General features: G+C 37.9%; 2 protein-coding genes across 2 annotated transcripts in view; one reads left to right on the top strand and one right to left on the bottom strand.

Annotated features, from left to right (window-relative positions):
* Window positions 1-287, bottom strand: part of LNP1 (leukemia NUP98 fusion partner 1) — a 38,070-nt gene extending 37,783 nt beyond the window's left edge. Inside the window, exon 1 of the mRNA XM_043593965.1 lies at window positions 235-287. The gene's annotated coding sequence lies outside the window, so the exon portion shown is untranslated. The remainder of the gene's footprint in view (window positions 1-234) is intronic.
* Window positions 7-18,343, top strand: part of TOMM70 (translocase of outer mitochondrial membrane 70) — a 34,396-nt gene continuing 16,059 nt past the window's right edge. Inside the window, exons 1-4 of the mRNA XM_043593962.1 lie at window positions 7-841; window positions 13,452-13,625; window positions 16,109-16,235; window positions 17,841-17,950. Coding sequence (XP_043449897.1) covers window positions 515-841; window positions 13,452-13,625; window positions 16,109-16,235; window positions 17,841-17,950 — 738 coding nt within the window. The 5' untranslated portion in view covers window positions 7-514. The remainder of the gene's footprint in view (window positions 842-13,451; window positions 13,626-16,108; window positions 16,236-17,840; window positions 17,951-18,343) is intronic.

Below are 18,343 nucleotides of genomic sequence, written 5' to 3'. Positions count from 1 at the left end.
TAACATTCACAACTCTTCAGCCACTCCCGCCCATTCGTAGGGCTGCTGCAAATCCTCCACTGACCGCCTGCGTACTGTAGATCCGACTTATATGCGCCCCTCCTCCGCTTCTCAAGATAAGAGGACCCTCTGAAGACGGAGAGGACGACACTGGCTACCACTGGAGGCCGAAAACTCCAGAAGCTAGTGTCACAAACAGCGAGGGGACTTAAAGAAAGAGAAGGAGCCACTTACGACGACTTTCTCCCGCCCTGTTCCCCCTAACCCGGAAGTAATTCTCCCCTATTTCCGTTCCCGCCTACGGTTAAGACGGGAGGAGAAGGACGGTAGGGTCTGGCCCGGCATGCCCTGGGCTTCCGGTGACCTCTGGCCCTTTTCTGTCGTCCGCTCTTGCTTCCCAGCGTGCTCGCTCGCTCATTGCCTCCCTTCCCTCCTTCTGGTCTTCCTTCGCACGCTACCTGGTGACTGAGGCGCCCGCGACCAGCAGTGAGGCGGTGGCGGAGGACACTCAGTCATGGCCGCCTCTAAGCCTGTGGAGGCGGCGGTGGTCGCAGCGGCTGCGCCTAGCTCCGGGAGTGGGGTGGGCGGCGGCGGTGCGACTGCAGGCCCCGGCACTGGGGGCCTGCCGCGATGGCAGCTGGCGCTGGCAGTCGGGGCTCCCCTGCTGCTAGGTGCAGGTGCCATGTACCTGTGGAGCAGGCAGCGGCGGCGCCGGGAGGCTGGGGGCCGAGGAGACGCCGGCGGTTTAAAGCGCAACAGCGAGCGGAAGACCCCGGAGGGTAGGGCCAGTCCGGCCCCGGGCAGCGGACATCCCGACGGCTCCGGTGCTCACCTGGAAATGGTGAGAAGTAGCCCTGGGCCGTGGAGGTGGAACCCAGCGGGTGCAGCCTTTTCATGACGAGTTGTGCAGGTCAGGGGGCTTCCCGTCAGACGAAAGCTGCCTGGAAGCACATGAGGTTAGGGACGCACATTTCTGGATGCTTTTGTAGGGACTGGAATAGCCCGAGGGCACAGGTTAGCGGCCTTCTTTGACAGTTTCCTTTTAGTTTCAGAAAAATACATATGTGGGGTTTTTGTTGTTGTTTTTTGTTTTTTCTGAGTGACACAGCATTTATCTCTGGTGTTTTGGGTACGGGGGATATTTGCAAATGTGATGATGTGTTTAGTGAGGGAAGCCAAATTCCATGAATGATTAGTACATTGTGGTTGATAGGAATTGTGATTTCCAAGGCCTAGAATTTGATAGATAATAACCTTTGATAATGAGCCACCCCGTTATTTGAAGTCTTAGGGTATGGGATGGGTAAATACAGTGACTGTTGGTTGGCAAAGCGAAATGGTGTTGAGTAGCATTTGCTTTTTTATCTATGGGAATGAGTTTTTAAACTTTCTGGGTAGAAGCATCTTAAATTCGTTTTTAAATTTTACCTGAAAAATTACCAGACCAAGCCTGGCCTGCGTGATAAAGGTTCTTTGATGTCAGGCCATTCATCAGAGTATCTGCTGAACTACTTTGTATGGTTTTGTTGAACAGACTGTTAAATCCTTTTGGTATCTGACAGCTGTGGGCAATTGACCTGGCTACATTTAACAATACTGGGATAGGGTGGGGTGGAGGATTTTATCTGCCTCTCGGATTGTACAGTGGTAATTCCAGAGTAAATCAGAGTTCATTGAAACCTTTGATCAAAAAAGTCCCAGTTAAATACATTTGCAAGTCATTTTCACCTTACATTATTCAGGTTAAAGACATGGTTTTGCTAAGTAGTCAAATAAGCTTTAAAGGAAGTTTTATGTGGGAGTGAACTACCATAACTTCATGCCTAATATATGTCAGACATTGTGCTAGGCCATGAAGAGAGCCAGAGACAGTCTTTGCAATGGCAGAGTAAAACATTGCCCCCTCACCCCCAGCTTTTTTTTCTTTTTTTTTAATGTAGAAAAATGCAGTGTAGTAAGCTGGAAGAACCTATGGACTGTGAGAACTAGGAAATGTGCACTCTATGGTGGGCTCTCCAGCATAGTTACCTTGGGAAAGTCATTTGATCACTCTGATCTTAGTGTCATCCCATACAATAAGAGAATTAAAATACTCTCTTTCAGTCTCATTTTATCCAGCCCTGAAAATTGGTGATTCTGAATGCTAATGACAAATCTGAAATTCTCTGGTCATTTTTATTTCATTTGCTGGTTTAACTTTAATCACGGAAGAATAATGAATGAATGAGAAATATATAAAAGCTTTTAGTTCTATAATCACTAGATTATAGAATTCTTACACATGAAACTTTTTGACATTTTTTTGTAGTTTCAAAAACTTCTCTGTCTCACTCATTTGGTGTTTGAATTTAGTACACCATTGGTATAGAATTTAGCAAACTGTCTTACAGATTTTAGATTTTCTTGAGTCCATTTTTAGTTTTTCAGCATTGCCTGGGATAACAGGGTGATGATTTTTGAATTTTTGGAGTGTTTTGTCGTTTTATCAGAATAATTTTTTATTAATTCACTGCTGCTAAAAATTAGATTTTAAGATTGACTTATTTGTGTAACTTGAACTGCTCTAAAATGATTTATTATTTTTGACCTTAAACTGAGCAAAACACACATATGGTTGTTCACCTTGTGGAATTTGTGGGCTTATATTCTTGCTTTGAATTACTAAATGATTCTTCACTAAAGCAACAGTAGGAATGTCTTTTCCATTTTTGTAAAGGAAATTTGTGTTTTTACTGATGGACCAATAAATACTGAAAGACTATTTTTTGTCTTTTTTATAGTCTGGTCCTTAGAATTATTATTAGATTTATCTAAATATAACTGACCACTAGTTATAATTTATTTATTATCTGTGGTTGGAGAAATTGCTTTATATTTGAATAGCACCTTTCAGTTGGCAACCTTAGTGGGTTTTGTAACTAAGGAAGTCATTTGTTTCGACTGATGGAAAAACTGGCAGAATCCTGATGCTGTGTTCTTTCTCCACCTGAGCAATAGCTATAATTTTTAAGGGAATGAAGGAATGAACAAATACTGTCTGTTCAAGGTTCAGTGAATAAAAGAGAAAATCATTGTTTTTTGTCTGTTGGCCTATGTTTGCCTTAATGTAAAATGAACTAATAAAACTGGCTGGCTTGAGATTTTTGTGTACAATGTAGACTGTATCCAGTTATCTTTTTTTCTGGAATAAACACCGGAAAGTAAAAGCAGAAATTCATATTTCTGTTTAATTAATGGGGATTTTAGGATTTCACTAAAGAAAGGCATCTAATTACAGTTGATAGCATCTGACATTGAAATACTTCAAGTATTAAATCATGTTCCATTTGGGGGCACTGGAAAACCTACCACAAGGTGCTATTTTGCTTCAGTAATGTTTTTAAAAAGACTTGAAGAATTACAGATTTCCAAAGTTGGATAGATTCTTTGAAGATCATCTTATCCATATGGCTTCTCAATCTCTGAGTCTCTGAGGTATCACAAGGGACTACCACACCCACATATATACCAAGTATGGTATTCTGGCTGCACAGATGTCTTAGGTATTTTTTTTTTTTCAAACAGGATTTTTTGAAAGGTGCATTTATTTAAAACTTTGATTGGCTATAGTAGCGTTCTATCCTGTTGTTTTTTAATTTGATAAAAAAAAGTAGTTATTCTGGTGTTCAAGCTTTTTTAATGTTACACAGTAGTTATCCCACATGAAATGGTTAGAAACCACTAATCTAAGTCAGCCCTCTAGAATGGGAAAGGAGAAATGTACTTAAGCATTTTAATTAGGAGAGCAAAGACTGAGTGACCTGGTGTTTTCAGTCATCTTTGAAATGAAGTAATTCTCTCCCCTCAAATGATCTGTTTCTAGTCACTTTTTAAAAATCAGGGTCACTGGGGCACCTGGGTGGCTCAGTTAAGCATCTGACTCTTAGTATTGGCTCAGGTCGTCATCTCATGGTTTATGGGATCAAGCCCCACATCAGGCTCTGTGCTGACAGAGCCAATAAATAAATAAATAAACTTTAAAGAAAATAAATAAACTTTAAAGAAATAAAAATAAATAAACTCAAATAAACTTTAAAATAAATAAACTTTAAAGAAATAATAAAAATAAATAAACTTTAAAGAAAAACCAGGGTCACCAGTGACATTTCTATGTAACTAAGTACAGTGAACACCTTTCAGTCTTTATCTTAACTTGATCCTTGGCAGTATTTTACATTGTCTTCTCTTAATTTCATAACTTTTCCTGTGGCTTCTGACACATTGTATTCTGATTTCCTTTGCCTTTTAAAAAATTCCTGATACCTCCCTTGCTGATTGTTCTTGGTCTCCTTTCCAGGCTCTTTTCTTTACCTCTTCCTTTTGGTGACCTTCATGGTTCTATCATAAGCATTCTCTTACTTTCCACACCTTCACTGGATGCTTGCTTGCTGTGCAGGAACTTATCACGTATACTGATAGCTTCCTAATTTCTTGTGTATAGCCTACACCTCTCAAGAGGCCCAAATTTAAGGGGGAATTCTCACTTCATTACCTTACAGGTATTTCACATCCAGACTGCTTCCTGTTTTTCTTGAGAATACCAACTAATGTGCCTCATCAGACTACTTTCCTAAGCCAGAGACTTGGATATCATCCTTAACTTTTAGCTATTGGCATATTCTCCACATCTAATCCAGAAAAACATCCAGAAGAGTTTTAAGCCTGACTGCTGCATTCCCATGGCCATTATTTCTCAACTGAATAACTGCTACTCTCATTGTCTTCCTTGAATCCATTTGTCACTACCAGAATAAAATCCTGACAGTTATGTGCTTAAAATCATTAAGTGGTGTTCTGTTCATTGGCCAACAGATAAAGTTCAAACTCATCATCATTTAAGATCCTCCATGATCTTGATCCTGTTTACCTCTTCAACTTTATCTCTTGACATTTCCTCTTATTTCTTGGCTTTGGATATTCTGTGAACACTGCCTAATACTCTACCTTCTCATCCTTCAAGTCACAACATGTATATCATTTAACCTTTTCTGAACCCTTTACCTGGGCATAGGTTATGTGATTACATAACACTGAACTTTTCCCTTCCATAGCACTTACCACGTGGTACTAGAGTTGCTTATTCATATCTTTCCTACTATACTCTTGAATATGTGAAGGCTGGGACTGGCTCTATCTCACTATTCTCAGAACCTAATAAATGCCTTGTACAAAGCAGGTGTTGAGTCAGTGTACCAGTGAAGCTTCATTCTTTGACATGTGTGTGTGTGTGTGTCCACATCTCCACAAGTTGAATATTTTTTCAGAATTCAGCTTTTCATTTTTATTCCACCAGTCAACCTAGAACTTGGTGTAACAGTCTTAAACCTTACTTAGACATTCTTTTTATAAATCACTTGATTTTGTATGAACTACAACCATAATCCTGCAGAACCTGCATTCTTACAAATGAATTCTTAGGTAAAGAGTGTTCTGTATTATGATTCAGTGGGTGGGGTTGGTTGTAGATTTTTGAAATATTGGGATATAATACGGGAAACGACTTATTATCTCAGGTGTTATCCATATAATAGGTTTTATTCATATAAAAGTAATATTTGGTTGATAAAAGTATTTTTAAAAGACTTTCTCATGCTATAAGTTTTCCACAGTTGATTGCTACTTCTGTTAAGCTGGGATTCGAATTTTTAAATATGCTTTTGGAATTTGGTAAATTTAAGAGAATGAAGCCATTGAAAAGAAACAGTGTTAAACCACTTTGTCTATATTTTGATATATGTAAATGTGTATTATGGTGATACCCATTTTATTTTCTTACACATAGATTACCTGATTCCAGCTCATTTCCTTTCACAGTAACTATATGTGATTATCAGAATAATATTTTGTAAATATTTGCTGAGCATTTACAGTGAGTCCTTATTGCCAAATGTCTATCATTGAAAGCTTTCTATAATGTAGTCAATGTTACCATTGCAGGACTTGTTTTAAAGGACCCTTTCTGGTCTGAATTGTGTGTGTGTGTGTGTGTGTGTGTGTGTGTGTGTGTGGTTTTTCCTCCTTGGAGTATTTTCCTGGCTGTTCTTTATTAGTCATTTTTGTTCCAGAGCACATTCCTGTAAGTAACCTTCACTGACTATCAAATCTCCATTACTTTTTTTTCAACTTTGTATTCTACTAAATTTACTGGCATTATACCTTAATATCTGTTCCTTTGGTCTTTAAATGTTACTTGTTTTTTCCAGAGTAGATTAGCCTCTGCAAAAGGTACAGGGTAGATTTGTAGGTTTTGCCTCTTGTTTGACAAGTTCTAGCACAGTGCTTATGGAGAGGAGACCTACATATTTACTGTGTTTTTCATTGTTGCCTTTTAGATTTATTACCTGAGTTACTTGTTTTTAATTCTTGTGTCTTACCCAAATACTTTTGGATATGTGTGTGTATATTTATATGTAGTTGCTACTTTGATTCTAATAATTTTCTGGTTATTAGTTACACAGTTTACTGATTACCTAATCACATTTTCCCAATGTGAATTGGGGTTTCGGGTTTTTTAATCAGTGGTGATTCTTTAGAGAAGCTGCCAGTCTACTTGTTTCTTGACCTGCCTCTAGCGTTCCTTCAGGGTAAAGACTATCCTGTTGATTGTGGAGTCACATCAAATGTGCTTTTTATTAAAATGAATTCAGTTATATTTCCTTGGCATAAAGAAAGAAAAAGATCTAATTGTGCTGATGACTCACTTTGTCTTTTCATTTAAAGACCTTTTGCCCTAAAGTTAGTAGTTACCAAGATAGGATATCTGAATCTGTTTTGTTTCAGTTCCAGAGTGTGAATCTGGATGTGATTGTAATAATATTCTTCATAAAACGTGGATGACAATCCATGCAGTACGGAAGTAAAGTTTAGGCAACCTGGAGTGGAATTGCTAGAGTTTGAATCCTGCCTTGAGCAAGTTACTCAGACTGTCTGGCCTTCAGTTGCTCTTCATGTAAAGTGAGGATAGTAATAGCACCTACCATGCATCTCCAGTGTGGTGCTCTGCTAAAGATTTGTCAAAAGTAATTTTGACAGTTGATTTTTTTAAATGTTTATTTATTTTTCACAGAGACACAGTGAGCAGGGGAGGGGCAGAGAGAGGGAGACAGAGGATCTGAAGCAGGCTCTGTGCTGACAGCAGAGAGCCCGATATGGGGCTCGAAGTCAAGAACCACAAGATTGTGACCTGAGCCAAGTCCAGTGCTTAAGGGACTGAGCCACCCAGGTGCCCTTTTTACTTAATGCATTAACTTCAGGATTCCTTGTGAGATTTGGCTTCAAATATTTATTGAATTCATTTAGCAGAATCACATGGAATCATGGAGTTAACTCTGCTGAACAGCTATTCATTATGAAAGAGATGGAACTTACCCAAATCATGCATGGGGGGGAAAAAAAACTAAGTTTTCTAGTAGACCATTTTAAATCATACTTTATGTGACATACTAGGCAGATGTCAACATCTTTTTCATAGTTCTTCTGTATTCTAACCAGTATTGATGAAGTTTGAATTTACACTCATGTATGAAAATTGAGTATGTGGCTGAAGTGGAGTAACGAAAGTTTGGAGTCTTGTGTGTAGGTCTTGGTGGTGGGAAGTTCCTGGAAGGTTTTGAGCAAGGAATGACATGATACAATTTACTTGTTAAAAAGAATTTTCAGAGCAATTAGAAAATAATTTGTTGTAATAAATGCAGAGAGAGCTGCATTTTCACATAACTTCAGTGTAAAATATTATGGAATGTTCAGAACCTGAAAACGACTACCCAAACCAAAAGTGATTTCCAGTAACATAAATGGCTTTTAAATGTCTTTTAAACATAAATGGTTTTTAAATGACTTTTAAACCACCTGAGTACTTTTAGATATGCAAACAAACCATATGAAATAAACTGGCATTTCAGGATGTTCCCATTATGTTTTAGATCAGTATGTCTGCATCTCATTTATCAAATATGCTTTCAAAATTGTCTTTGAGCTTGTTTTCTAACTCCAATCTTTAATTATGAAAGTTCTTATTATAACTCAAGAATGTAGACTGGTGGCGGCAGGTGGGGATTACTGAAAAGCACTGTGAAGGATTCTTGTAGGATGGAAAATCCCTCATAAAGAATTGTTCGTCATGTGTTCTCTAATACAAACTTTTTTGTCCAGTGCATTTATTTTAATTTCTGCCTGGTTTTGGCCTCAAAGCTTGTGAAAATAAGGTCTAGTTCCTGATGTAGGGGAAGGCTGGCATTGTGTTAACCAGCTTTTTGTCCTACATTTCATCAGTGGGCCAAAATGATTAGTTTTTCTGTACTGTTCTTGCTGTAATGCCATTCTTTTTCTGCATTTTTATTTTTTTTATTAAAAAAATATTTTAATGTTTATTTATTTTTGAGAGAGAAAGAGAGCACAAGCAGGGGAGGGGCAGAGAGAGAGAGGGAGACTAAGAATCTGAAGCAGGCTCCAGGCCCTGAGCTGTCAGTACAGAGCCCCTGTGCAGGGCTTGAACTCACAAGCTGCGAGATCATGACCTGAGCTGAAGTCGGACGCTTAACCCACCCAGGCCCCCTGTCTGCATTTTTATTAAGGAAGGGAAATAGTTGGACAGAAAGTAATGAGGCAGACAGTGGGCTTGGGGTGATAGGGATGTTAACCAAGGTTGTGCTCTCCAGAAATGTGGTTTGGTTTGCTTTCTGGAGTGGCAGTGGAAGCAACTGAAAAAAATTTGCACTTGGTGATTTGCCTATGTAATTTGATCCTTTTCCACACAGTGTCATTCAAACCATTGTTTTTTTTACAGTATAATAAGGAAAAGACGTTAATCAGATTCTAATTTTGGCCTTAGGAGTTAAAAGATTTTTTTTTTTTTTTTTTAAGACTTTTCAAGCCCAACATGAGGCTTGAACTCAACAACGCCGAGATCAAGAGTCGCATGCTCTACTAACTGAGCCAGCCAGGTGCCCTGGAGTTAAAGAATTTTTAATAACTTTTAAAAGGAGCTATTATAAAACGACTAATGGAGGAAAATAGCTAATTGAAAGATTCACTTGGGTGGTTTTAAGTTGATTTAGACTTTGCTGGATAAAAATAAGTATCCATCCTCTAAGTAGAGAAAGGAAAGCCTTGTGTACTCATCTCTCCAGATATGTCTGTTCTTTTAACTTGTTAGCCCTTGCTATAACTGCCTCCTCTTGTATTCTGTATGATATTATTTAGCCTTAAACTTCTAGTAGACAGGAAGGAGTTCATTACCTGTTTCTGCAGAGACAAGGTCATTACTCTGTCCAGAAGATGTTTTTATCTAATCTATAAATCTTTATTAAAAATACTGAATAAGGGCACCTGGGTGGCTTAGTCAATTGAGTGCCCGACTTCTGATTTCAGCTCAGGTCATGATCCCAGGGTCGAATCAGGCTCCATGCATGGAGCCTGTGTAAGATTCTCCCTCTCTCCCTCTGCCCCTCTCCCCAGCTCATGCTCTCACTTGCTCTCTCTCTCTCTCTCTAAAAAAATAAAAAAGTTAAAAAAAAAAATACTGGGGCACCTGGGTGGCTCAGTCGGTTGAGCATCTGACTCTTGATTTCAGCTCAGGTCATGATCTCACAGTTGGTGGGATTGTGGGATCTAGTCCCTCGTTGGGCTCTGCACTGATAGTGCAGGGTCTGCTTGGAATTCTCTCTCTCCCTCTCTCTCTGCCCCTCCCCCCCTTCTCTCTCTCAAATAAATAAACTTTTAAAAACAGTCTTCAGTAGGTCTGTAGTCAAATATACTTCTCACATGCTTTTAATATGCCACATTATTTTCTACATAAACAGTCCCTAGTGTTTAAGGATGTGTATTAGCCATGTCCTAAATGAGTTAGAAACATTGTAAACGTTTTGCTAAAAATTGGAAGAATGTTTATCTTGATATTTAGTATCAAAAGTAACTTTCCTTATTTTGAAGGTTTATTAGCCCGTAAAGATTCCTGATTATGATGTGTTCTTGGCAAATTGAGCCTTTTATCAGTAAAGCTGTCCTTTTGTGTTCCATCTGAGGCTTTTTAATGTTTTTTTGGTCTGATACTGCCTTATTTTTCTTAGTGTTTGCCTTCTCTAACTTTTATAGTCTTTTTGACCTGTCACTTTGTTTTAGGTCATGCCTGATAGCATAGTTTGAAAATTTTTTAATATGGAGATTTAACCTATTGACATTTGTTGTTATTAACCTGTTTAATGATTCCTGCCATATGTAACCTTTTTTGTTTCTTCCTTTATCCTCCCCTTTCTACTTGTATTGATAATTTGCCCTACTTTTGGGTCTATTTTTAGTGATAAGGAAGTTATACTACCTCTATTTCTGTTCTTGCAGTCAACCTTAAAGACTAGTTTGGCTAGGTATAAGATTCTAGATTGGAGATAATCTTTCTTCAGAACTTTAAAGTTGTTACTTCATTGTTTTTTAGTACCCCATGTTGGTGATATTCTAATACCACTTTGGTTCTTTTTCCTTTGTGGATAATCTGTTTTTTCTACCTAAAAACTTTTAGGATTTTTGTTGGCAAATTTCACCATGATGTGTCTAAAAATGTGTGTTATTTCAGCTCCAGGAATTTTCTTTTCTTTTTTTCTTTTTTTTTTTTTTTAAGTAGGGCTCACACTCAATGTGGGGCTTGAACTCACAACCCTGATCAAGAGTTGCATGCTCTGCTGACTGGGCTAGCCGGCGGCCCCTCCAGGAATTTTTCTAATATTTCCTTCAACACACCATTCTGTGCCTTTCCTTCTAAATTCCAGATAGGTAGATGTTGGAACATCTGAATTTATATTCCATGTCATTTAGGTTTTCCTCCAAATGTCTCATCTTCCTGTCCTCTATTTTCATTGCATTCTCACAGATTTCCTTGGCTCTATCTTCTACTTGTTAATTTGCTCCTCAGTTATGCCCATTCTAATATATATAGTCCCAGACTGTCTATTAAGATGATCTCAGCAGAAACTGAGTTTTTTTCTTTTAATGTTTATTTTTGAGAGAGAGACAGGGAGGGAGAGAGAGGGAGAGGGAGAGATATCTCAAGCAGGGGTGGGCAGAGAGAAGGGAAGGCACAGAATCTGAAGGAGGCTCCAGGGTCCAGGTGGTCAGCACAGAGCCCTATGTGGGGCTCAAACCTATGAAATGTGAGATCATGACCTGAGCCAACGTCATATGCTTAACCGACAGAGCCACCCAGGCGCCCCAATCCCAGACCGTCTGTTGAGTTGATTATAATAATCCTTTTTAATTTTCAAGATGTCTAATTAGTATTCTTTCAAAGCAGACTCCTTTTAAAATGACTGTGATAGCCTCTTATTCCTCTGATGTTAAAGTTTCAGTTTGCCTGGTTTATCCTGTTTTCTCAAATACTAGTTTTTCTATTTGAGTTGGGTGCCTCTCTCTTAGGGTATTAAATTTTTTTCTATGGTAGCAGTTCTCAGCAGTTTGGTCTCTTGTAAGACAGCCAAGGTATGCCTATCACTTACCTCTTGGGTGTAGGGGATCCTCGCTCCTTCTGGATGACAGCCCTAGTCCAGGCTCACTTCTCCTCTCAATGGAGTGGGAGGACTGTAGGGGCTGCTTCAAATGCACTTTTCCAGCAATAACTTGATAGTTACCCTCCTATAGTCTATAGATATATAAGAGATTCCTGATTGTCTATTATGGATATTTTGTGCTAAAGATTTTCACTGTCAAAGCGTTTGGAAGATGATTGAGGCTTTTGACAAATGGAAGATTTTATATTCATCTTTTAATTTATTTGTGGTTTATTTGGGTTTCCTACATCCTAGTTTTAAAATATGTTCCTTATTGACACTAGCTGGCTTAAACTAGCTGTTTAATATTCTGAACTTAGATAAAAGGAGTTTCCAACAAATCTTTGCACACTATACTTTTAAAAAATAATTAGAGTAGTACTTGGATTAAAGGAGAAGGGAAACAAAAGGTAAATAGTGGGGGGAAAGCAGCAAAGAAAAATGAAGCAAGAGTAAGGGGGAAAAAGAGCACATTCAAAAAAAGGTTGGTGTTTCACTTTTCTGTTTAGGAGTGAGATGCCCTGGTCCATAAGCAACTTGGCTTTCACGACTCCTGTAAGTTATTTGTGAGGGCAACTACTTCTGCTTTTGTTTTGTCAGTGCTTACCTGTTGCAGACATTATGTATTCTTTCATAATCACATATTTGTTAAAGTTGGATGATGTCTGGGGCGCCTGGTGGCTCAGTCAGTTGAGTGTCCAACTTCAGTTCAAGTCATGATCTCACAGTTTGTGGGTTCGAACCCCATGTCGGGCTCTGTGCTGGCAGCTCAGAACCTGGAGCCTGCTTCGGATTCTGTGTGTGTGTGTGTGTCTCTCTCTCTCTCTCTCTGCCCCTCCCCCACTTGCGCTCTGTCTCTCTCTCTTAAAAATAAACATAAAAAATTAAAAAATAAAGTTGGATGATGCTGACAAACAATAAGTTTTGGGTAAAGACATGCCACAAAGCTCTTGGACTTAGCAGCTAGAACCTGGATAACTGGAATTGTCTCCAGAACGCTTCCCAAATGTTGACTGAAGTATTCACAACTGTCCTCAGTGGGTACTACCTACGAACTCTTCTTATTGTACACAGTATGTAAGTTGGGTCCTCTAGGAAGACTCTGAGACTAAGACAAGAGTACAGAAAATTTATTGATGAGCAAACAACAGATTTGGGATAACAATTATAATGAAGATGACAAAGTGTGTCTAGTATCTATTCTATACTATTGACAAACAGCCCAACAGAAAAATAGCAACACACATGAATAAGTGGTTTTCAGAATAAAAAAGCCTCATGGCCAATAAACATGAAAAGATTTTCAGATTCATTAATAGAGGAAAATGTAAATCAAAATAATATTGGAGTATTACTTTATACCATGGTTTTTCAATGAACTTGGCACTATTGACATTTTGGATTTGATAATTCTTTGTGTTGGGGGGCTGTCCTGTGCATTGCAGAATGACAACAGCATCCCTGATGTCTACCCACTAGGTAACAGTAGCAGCTACCCAAACCTACCCCCTGCAGTTGTGACAATCAGAAATTTCTCCAGACATTGTCAAATGCATCCTAACTGGTAGTCACTTCTGACTGATAACCCATTAGGTTGGCAAAAATTAGCTATCACAACTCTTGCTGGCAGGAATGGCAGGAAAGTGGATTTTAAATACAAAGTACTACAGCAGTTTTTTTGAAATTAAAAATACATAAACCTTTGGCTTAGCAATCCTACTACTGAGACTTTATCCCATGAAGATATTTATATGAAGTGACTTACATCGTAAACAGCTATTCTACATACCCATTTTTCTTCTGTGAGTTTATCACTGTTTAGTCTCTGATCTTAATCTATTCCTGAGTATTGATAAGTGTTCTTTCTTCTCATTTCAGAACTCTCTTGATAGAGCGCAAGCAGCCAAGAACAAAGGCAACAAATATTTTAAAGCAGGAAAATATGAACAAGCTATTCAGTGCTATACTGAGGCGATCAGTTTGTGCCCTATAGAGAAGAATGCTGACCTTTCCACATTTTATCAAAACAGAGCTGCTGCCTTTGAACAGTTGGTATGTATCTTAGGGTTGTTTTTTTTTTTCCTGTTCTTTTTGTTTTCTTTATTTGCATAATGTTTCAGTTAGTACCACTCAAATAAACCTAATAAGTTTTTTGAAGTTTTGAAATTACAGGCTTTTTGTTTCCATACCTTTTTTTTTTTTTTTTGTCTTTTTTTTTTTTAATTTTTTTTTTTCAACGTTTTATTTATTTTTGGGACAGAGAGAGACAGAGCATGAACGGGGGAGGGGCAGAGAGAGAGGGAGACACAGAATCGGAAACAGGCTCCAGGCTCTGAGCCATCAGCCCAGAGCCTGACGCGGGGCTCGAACTCACGGACCGCGAGATCGTGACCTGGCTGAAGTCGGACGCTTAACCGACTGCGCCACCCAGGCGCCCCTGTTTCCATATCTTTTAATTACATAACTTTTTTAAGAACAGATTTGAGTTTTGCTGGTTAAAAATATAATCTAAGGTTATATATATCAGGTTCTATAAAATTAGACAATACAGGAAACTACAGTGGAGTTTCTGGTAACCCCATCCTTCTCAACAGTTTGAGGCTATTTTTTTCAGTTTTTTGTTTCCATAAATATTAATAGTAGCATGCGGGGAGACGAAACTTATTACACAGAATTATTTGTGACATTCTTTAATTGCCACTATATCTTGTGCAGCTTTTCTTAGCACATGCAGATTTGTTTTATTCTTTCTGAAATGGTATATGTAGTAGCTGTTACATGGTTGTATACTGGAGAACATCTAGTGATGAACATTTGGGTTGTTTCCTGTTTTACCTATTGCATTCAGTATTTGAGTAAATATTTTCATTAAGTATTTTTTTGCATACTTTCGGGAGGATAAAATTCTAGAAATGGAAATCTAAAGAGATAGCATCAGCACCTACTCCCAACAATATGAGCATGCTTGTTTTCCATTACTCTTGCTGACTATATTATCAGTCTTAATATTATTTGCCATTTTTTCTCTCATTGTTTTAATTTGCACTTTTAGAAATGTTGCTGAAGTTCACTATTCTTTTCTGCGGTTATTGGGCATTTGTAGTCTCCGCATTTTTTTGTTCAACCAAATATTACTGACTATCTTCCTATACGGAAGGTTGCTATGGTACAAGCTGGGTCTATAAAAGCAAATCATTATGCATAGAACTCAAGAATAGCTAAACAATGAACTATTTAAATGACATTTTCACAAATGCTTTAAATAATTAACATGATTCAGTAATAAAAAAATGACAAGAGATGGGATTGGTGCATAAAACAGTAGAGGAGACAGTGTTACAAACAGAGGAAACGGTGTGTATAATTGCTCTGAGGCAGGAAAGAGTTTGGTGTGATTAAAGAATTATAAAGGATCCTGGAGTATAGAGAGATGCAATTGGAGAGGCAGCAGAGGGCAGATGAGACAAAGTCTACAGCGGTAAGGAGTTTGGATTTGATTCTGAGTGTAATGGCAAATATTTAAGGGTTTTAAGTAAGGCAGGGACATCCTCTAAAATTGCTTTCAATGTTCTGTCAAGAATATATTGTAGGGAGGCAAGAGTGGAGATGGGGACACCAAGTAAGGATGTTGCTGAGGCAGCCTATGTGAAACATGAAGTAAGCTGAGACCAACAAGTTGCTGTTATATTGGATATGAAGGGTGAAGAAAAGCAGGAATGTAAATAATAGTGGAATGGGGAAGGAGTGAGACAGCTACGTAGAAGTTGAATTGAGAAATGTCTCTTTTGGGAATCATCTAATTTTCTATTTTATATAATGCCAGGATGTTAGATGTGGTCACCTAGGGTGAGAGAAGAGATGAGACCTTGAGGACTCAGGTGGAGGGGAAGAATTTAGCAAAGGGAATTGAGAAGGAGCAGCCAGTGAAGTAGGTAGAAATCAATTAGAGCGGCAGTTCTTTGGAGGTTTGGCAATAAAGAGGAACCAAGAAATGGGGTAGTAGCTGCAGGGAATTATGGACTCAAAGGAGGGTTTTTAAAAGATGGAAAATAACTAGAGTAAGTGGTTTTTTTTCGTTTTCTTTTTTTTTTATATGCTCATGGGAATGATTCAGTAGAGATGTAGATTGATGTAGAGGTGAAATAGCTAACAAAGTAAAGTCTTTGAAGTGGAGAGAGTATGGATCCAGCTCACAAGTGGAGGATTGGCCTTTGATGAAGAGGGGTGCTTCCTCAGTTTTAACAGGAGGGAAGAAGATGATAGGAGCACAGAGATGCAGGTAGGTTTGTAGATTTGGTGGTAGAAAGATGGCCTAAGTATGTCCTTTGCCTGTTTTTGAAAATCAGGTTGCTTTTCTTTATTTACAGGTATTTACAGAGCTGTTGTAATATATTGTGGATCTTAACTCTTTTTATGTATTGGGAATATTTTTGTGTGTTGTGAGACTTAACACTCAGCCTGTTAAGTTTCGAAAAGTAATTTCTGTTGAACAGCGATTCCTTTAGTGTGACTTTTTTTAATACTTTCAATTACAGCAAAAATGGAAAGAGGTGGCACAAGATTGTACAAAGGCTGTTGAACTTAATCCCAAATATGTGAAAGCTCTCTTTAGACGTGCAAAAGCCCACGAGAAGCTAGACAATAAGAAGGAATGTTTAGAAGGTGAGGGTATTTTTGTGTTTACATATGAAAATTATATAAGGCTTTGTAGTCATTGGTAAGTTTATATGAAGTAGAGAAATCACTTGTATTTAAAAGTTAGATTCTTCCCCAACTGAGAATTTGTTTTCTAATTTAAATTGAGATTTCTGATACTTGAGTATTGTTTCTGTTCTCAATTATGGGACTAAATTAGTATTAAGATTTGAAGTTTATATACCATACATTTTTAACTTGGCAATTAATGAGCATCAGTGTAATTCCATGATAAAGAAATCAGAAAAGAGGTTTTAGTAAGTGATAGTGTTGCTAAGATTCTACATATTTTCAGTTAATGCCCTATATAAACATGAAATAATTTTCAGATGAGTCATTAAAGAAAACATTTGTATTTTTATGCTTGGTATTTTCAAACATTATTTTATACCCAATTGGAAATTATGTATTTGGTACAAAGCATCAGGTGAATTTGCCATTCTGAGTAAATTCTGTAAGTAAATATTCTGCAGCCTCTAATTGGCCATATCTGCTTCTAAAACTCCAATTAGAATATAGGCTACTGGCTTATTTTAACGTACATTTTTGTGGGTGACGTGGAGCTAAACCAAAGTGATTTCTACAAACTAAATCTGCTTTAAAAGCATCAATAATCAGATTTAGCCATAATTACTTTTTAAAATAACATTATTTAAAAGGAAAAATCCATTTTATTTTTAAAAGTCTGGATTAACAAGTGAGAGTGGTTTAGAGAACATTTTAGAAAAATTTGAGGTTTTGTGGTGGTGTGTATTTTGGTGATGGGTAGAAGAACTGTTGCTTTGGAAAAAGAGAATTCTGAGTTTTGAGCCAGCCCTTGAAGTTATTACCAGTTAATAATTGGCAGAAAGCTGATTAAGTGGATTTTAGATAGGTGGACTGAGATGGGAAAAAGACAGTGACTTTGGCATTAGCCAGGTTATCCGGGGAACATATGAACAGATTGACTTGTTTGGAGGAGCAAAGATTTGGAATTCTGAGAAATTGAATTCAGAAAGAGTGGGAACAGCCAATGCTTGAATACTCTAAAAGGTTGAGAGGTTCAGGAACCACTGATCTTTTAAATTTCAAACCACTTTATCTTGAGCTGTGGCATAACCAGATGAAAATGGTATTTTGAAGCAGATTTAATTGAGAGCTCCCTGGCAAGATGGCTTTGGACACAAGGAATAACTTGTGAGGTCTATAAAAAGAATCAGACATGAGAAAGCCACATTACATTGATAAGGCCTTTAGGTGCTGGGCACAAGGGAGTCTTCCTGGATTCTTCATTTATTTACTATGTAGAATGTGAGGGTGGTAAGAAACATCACAAACCATACAGGATAGTTCCTTGGATTTCACAGGTGTGAAAAGTGAATAACCAGAGAAGTGGAATGAATTTCTGAGTTTCGAGTTTGAGTTATAGAGTATATAAAACTAAAGTGTTGAGAAGCAAATTATTGGAAATGGAATTGATAGCTACATCAGGCCATCAATTTGGTTTGGCTTTCTGTGGTACATGGTGCCCATTTGATGCTGCTAATCATCTTTGCAATAATTTTATACTTTTGTTTTTTCCATCATCTCTAGATGTCACTGCTGTGTGTATACTAGAAGGGTTCCAAAATCAACAAAGCATGCTGTTAGCTGATAAAGTTCTTAAACTTCTTGGAAAAGAGAAAGCCAAAGAAAAATATAAGGTAAATCTAAGTTGGTTAATAGAGGGGATATACATTGTGAAGAGTCATTTTAATTTACACTGCTTGAACTTGGGCATGATGGCAGTGGTAACAACTGAAATTAGATCTGTGTTACACTTCTTTTTCTGTAATATTGGGCTTTTGTGGCTTATCTTTTTAAAAGAAGAATGTAGGCTATATGCAATATTGTATCTGGAGAATACTGAAAGAATTCATCTGTATTAGAGGTTGCCAAACAAAGCCTATGGACCGCATCCAGTCTGCCACCTGTTTGTATAAAATTTTATTGGAACACAGCACTCAGCCATCATTTTTGGCTGCTTTTAAGCTAAAATAGCAGAGTGAGGTGGTTGTGACAGGGACTGCATGGCCTGTAAAGCCTAAAATACTTAC

This window comes from Prionailurus bengalensis, chromosome C2 (genome assembly GCF_016509475.1).
Source record: "Prionailurus bengalensis isolate Pbe53 chromosome C2, Fcat_Pben_1.1_paternal_pri, whole genome shotgun sequence".
NCBI classification, from domain to species: Eukaryota; Metazoa; Chordata; class Mammalia; order Carnivora; family Felidae; genus Prionailurus; species Prionailurus bengalensis.
The sequence above is the reverse complement of the archived record's forward strand: the minus strand, read 5'-3'. Positions and strand labels throughout refer to the sequence as shown.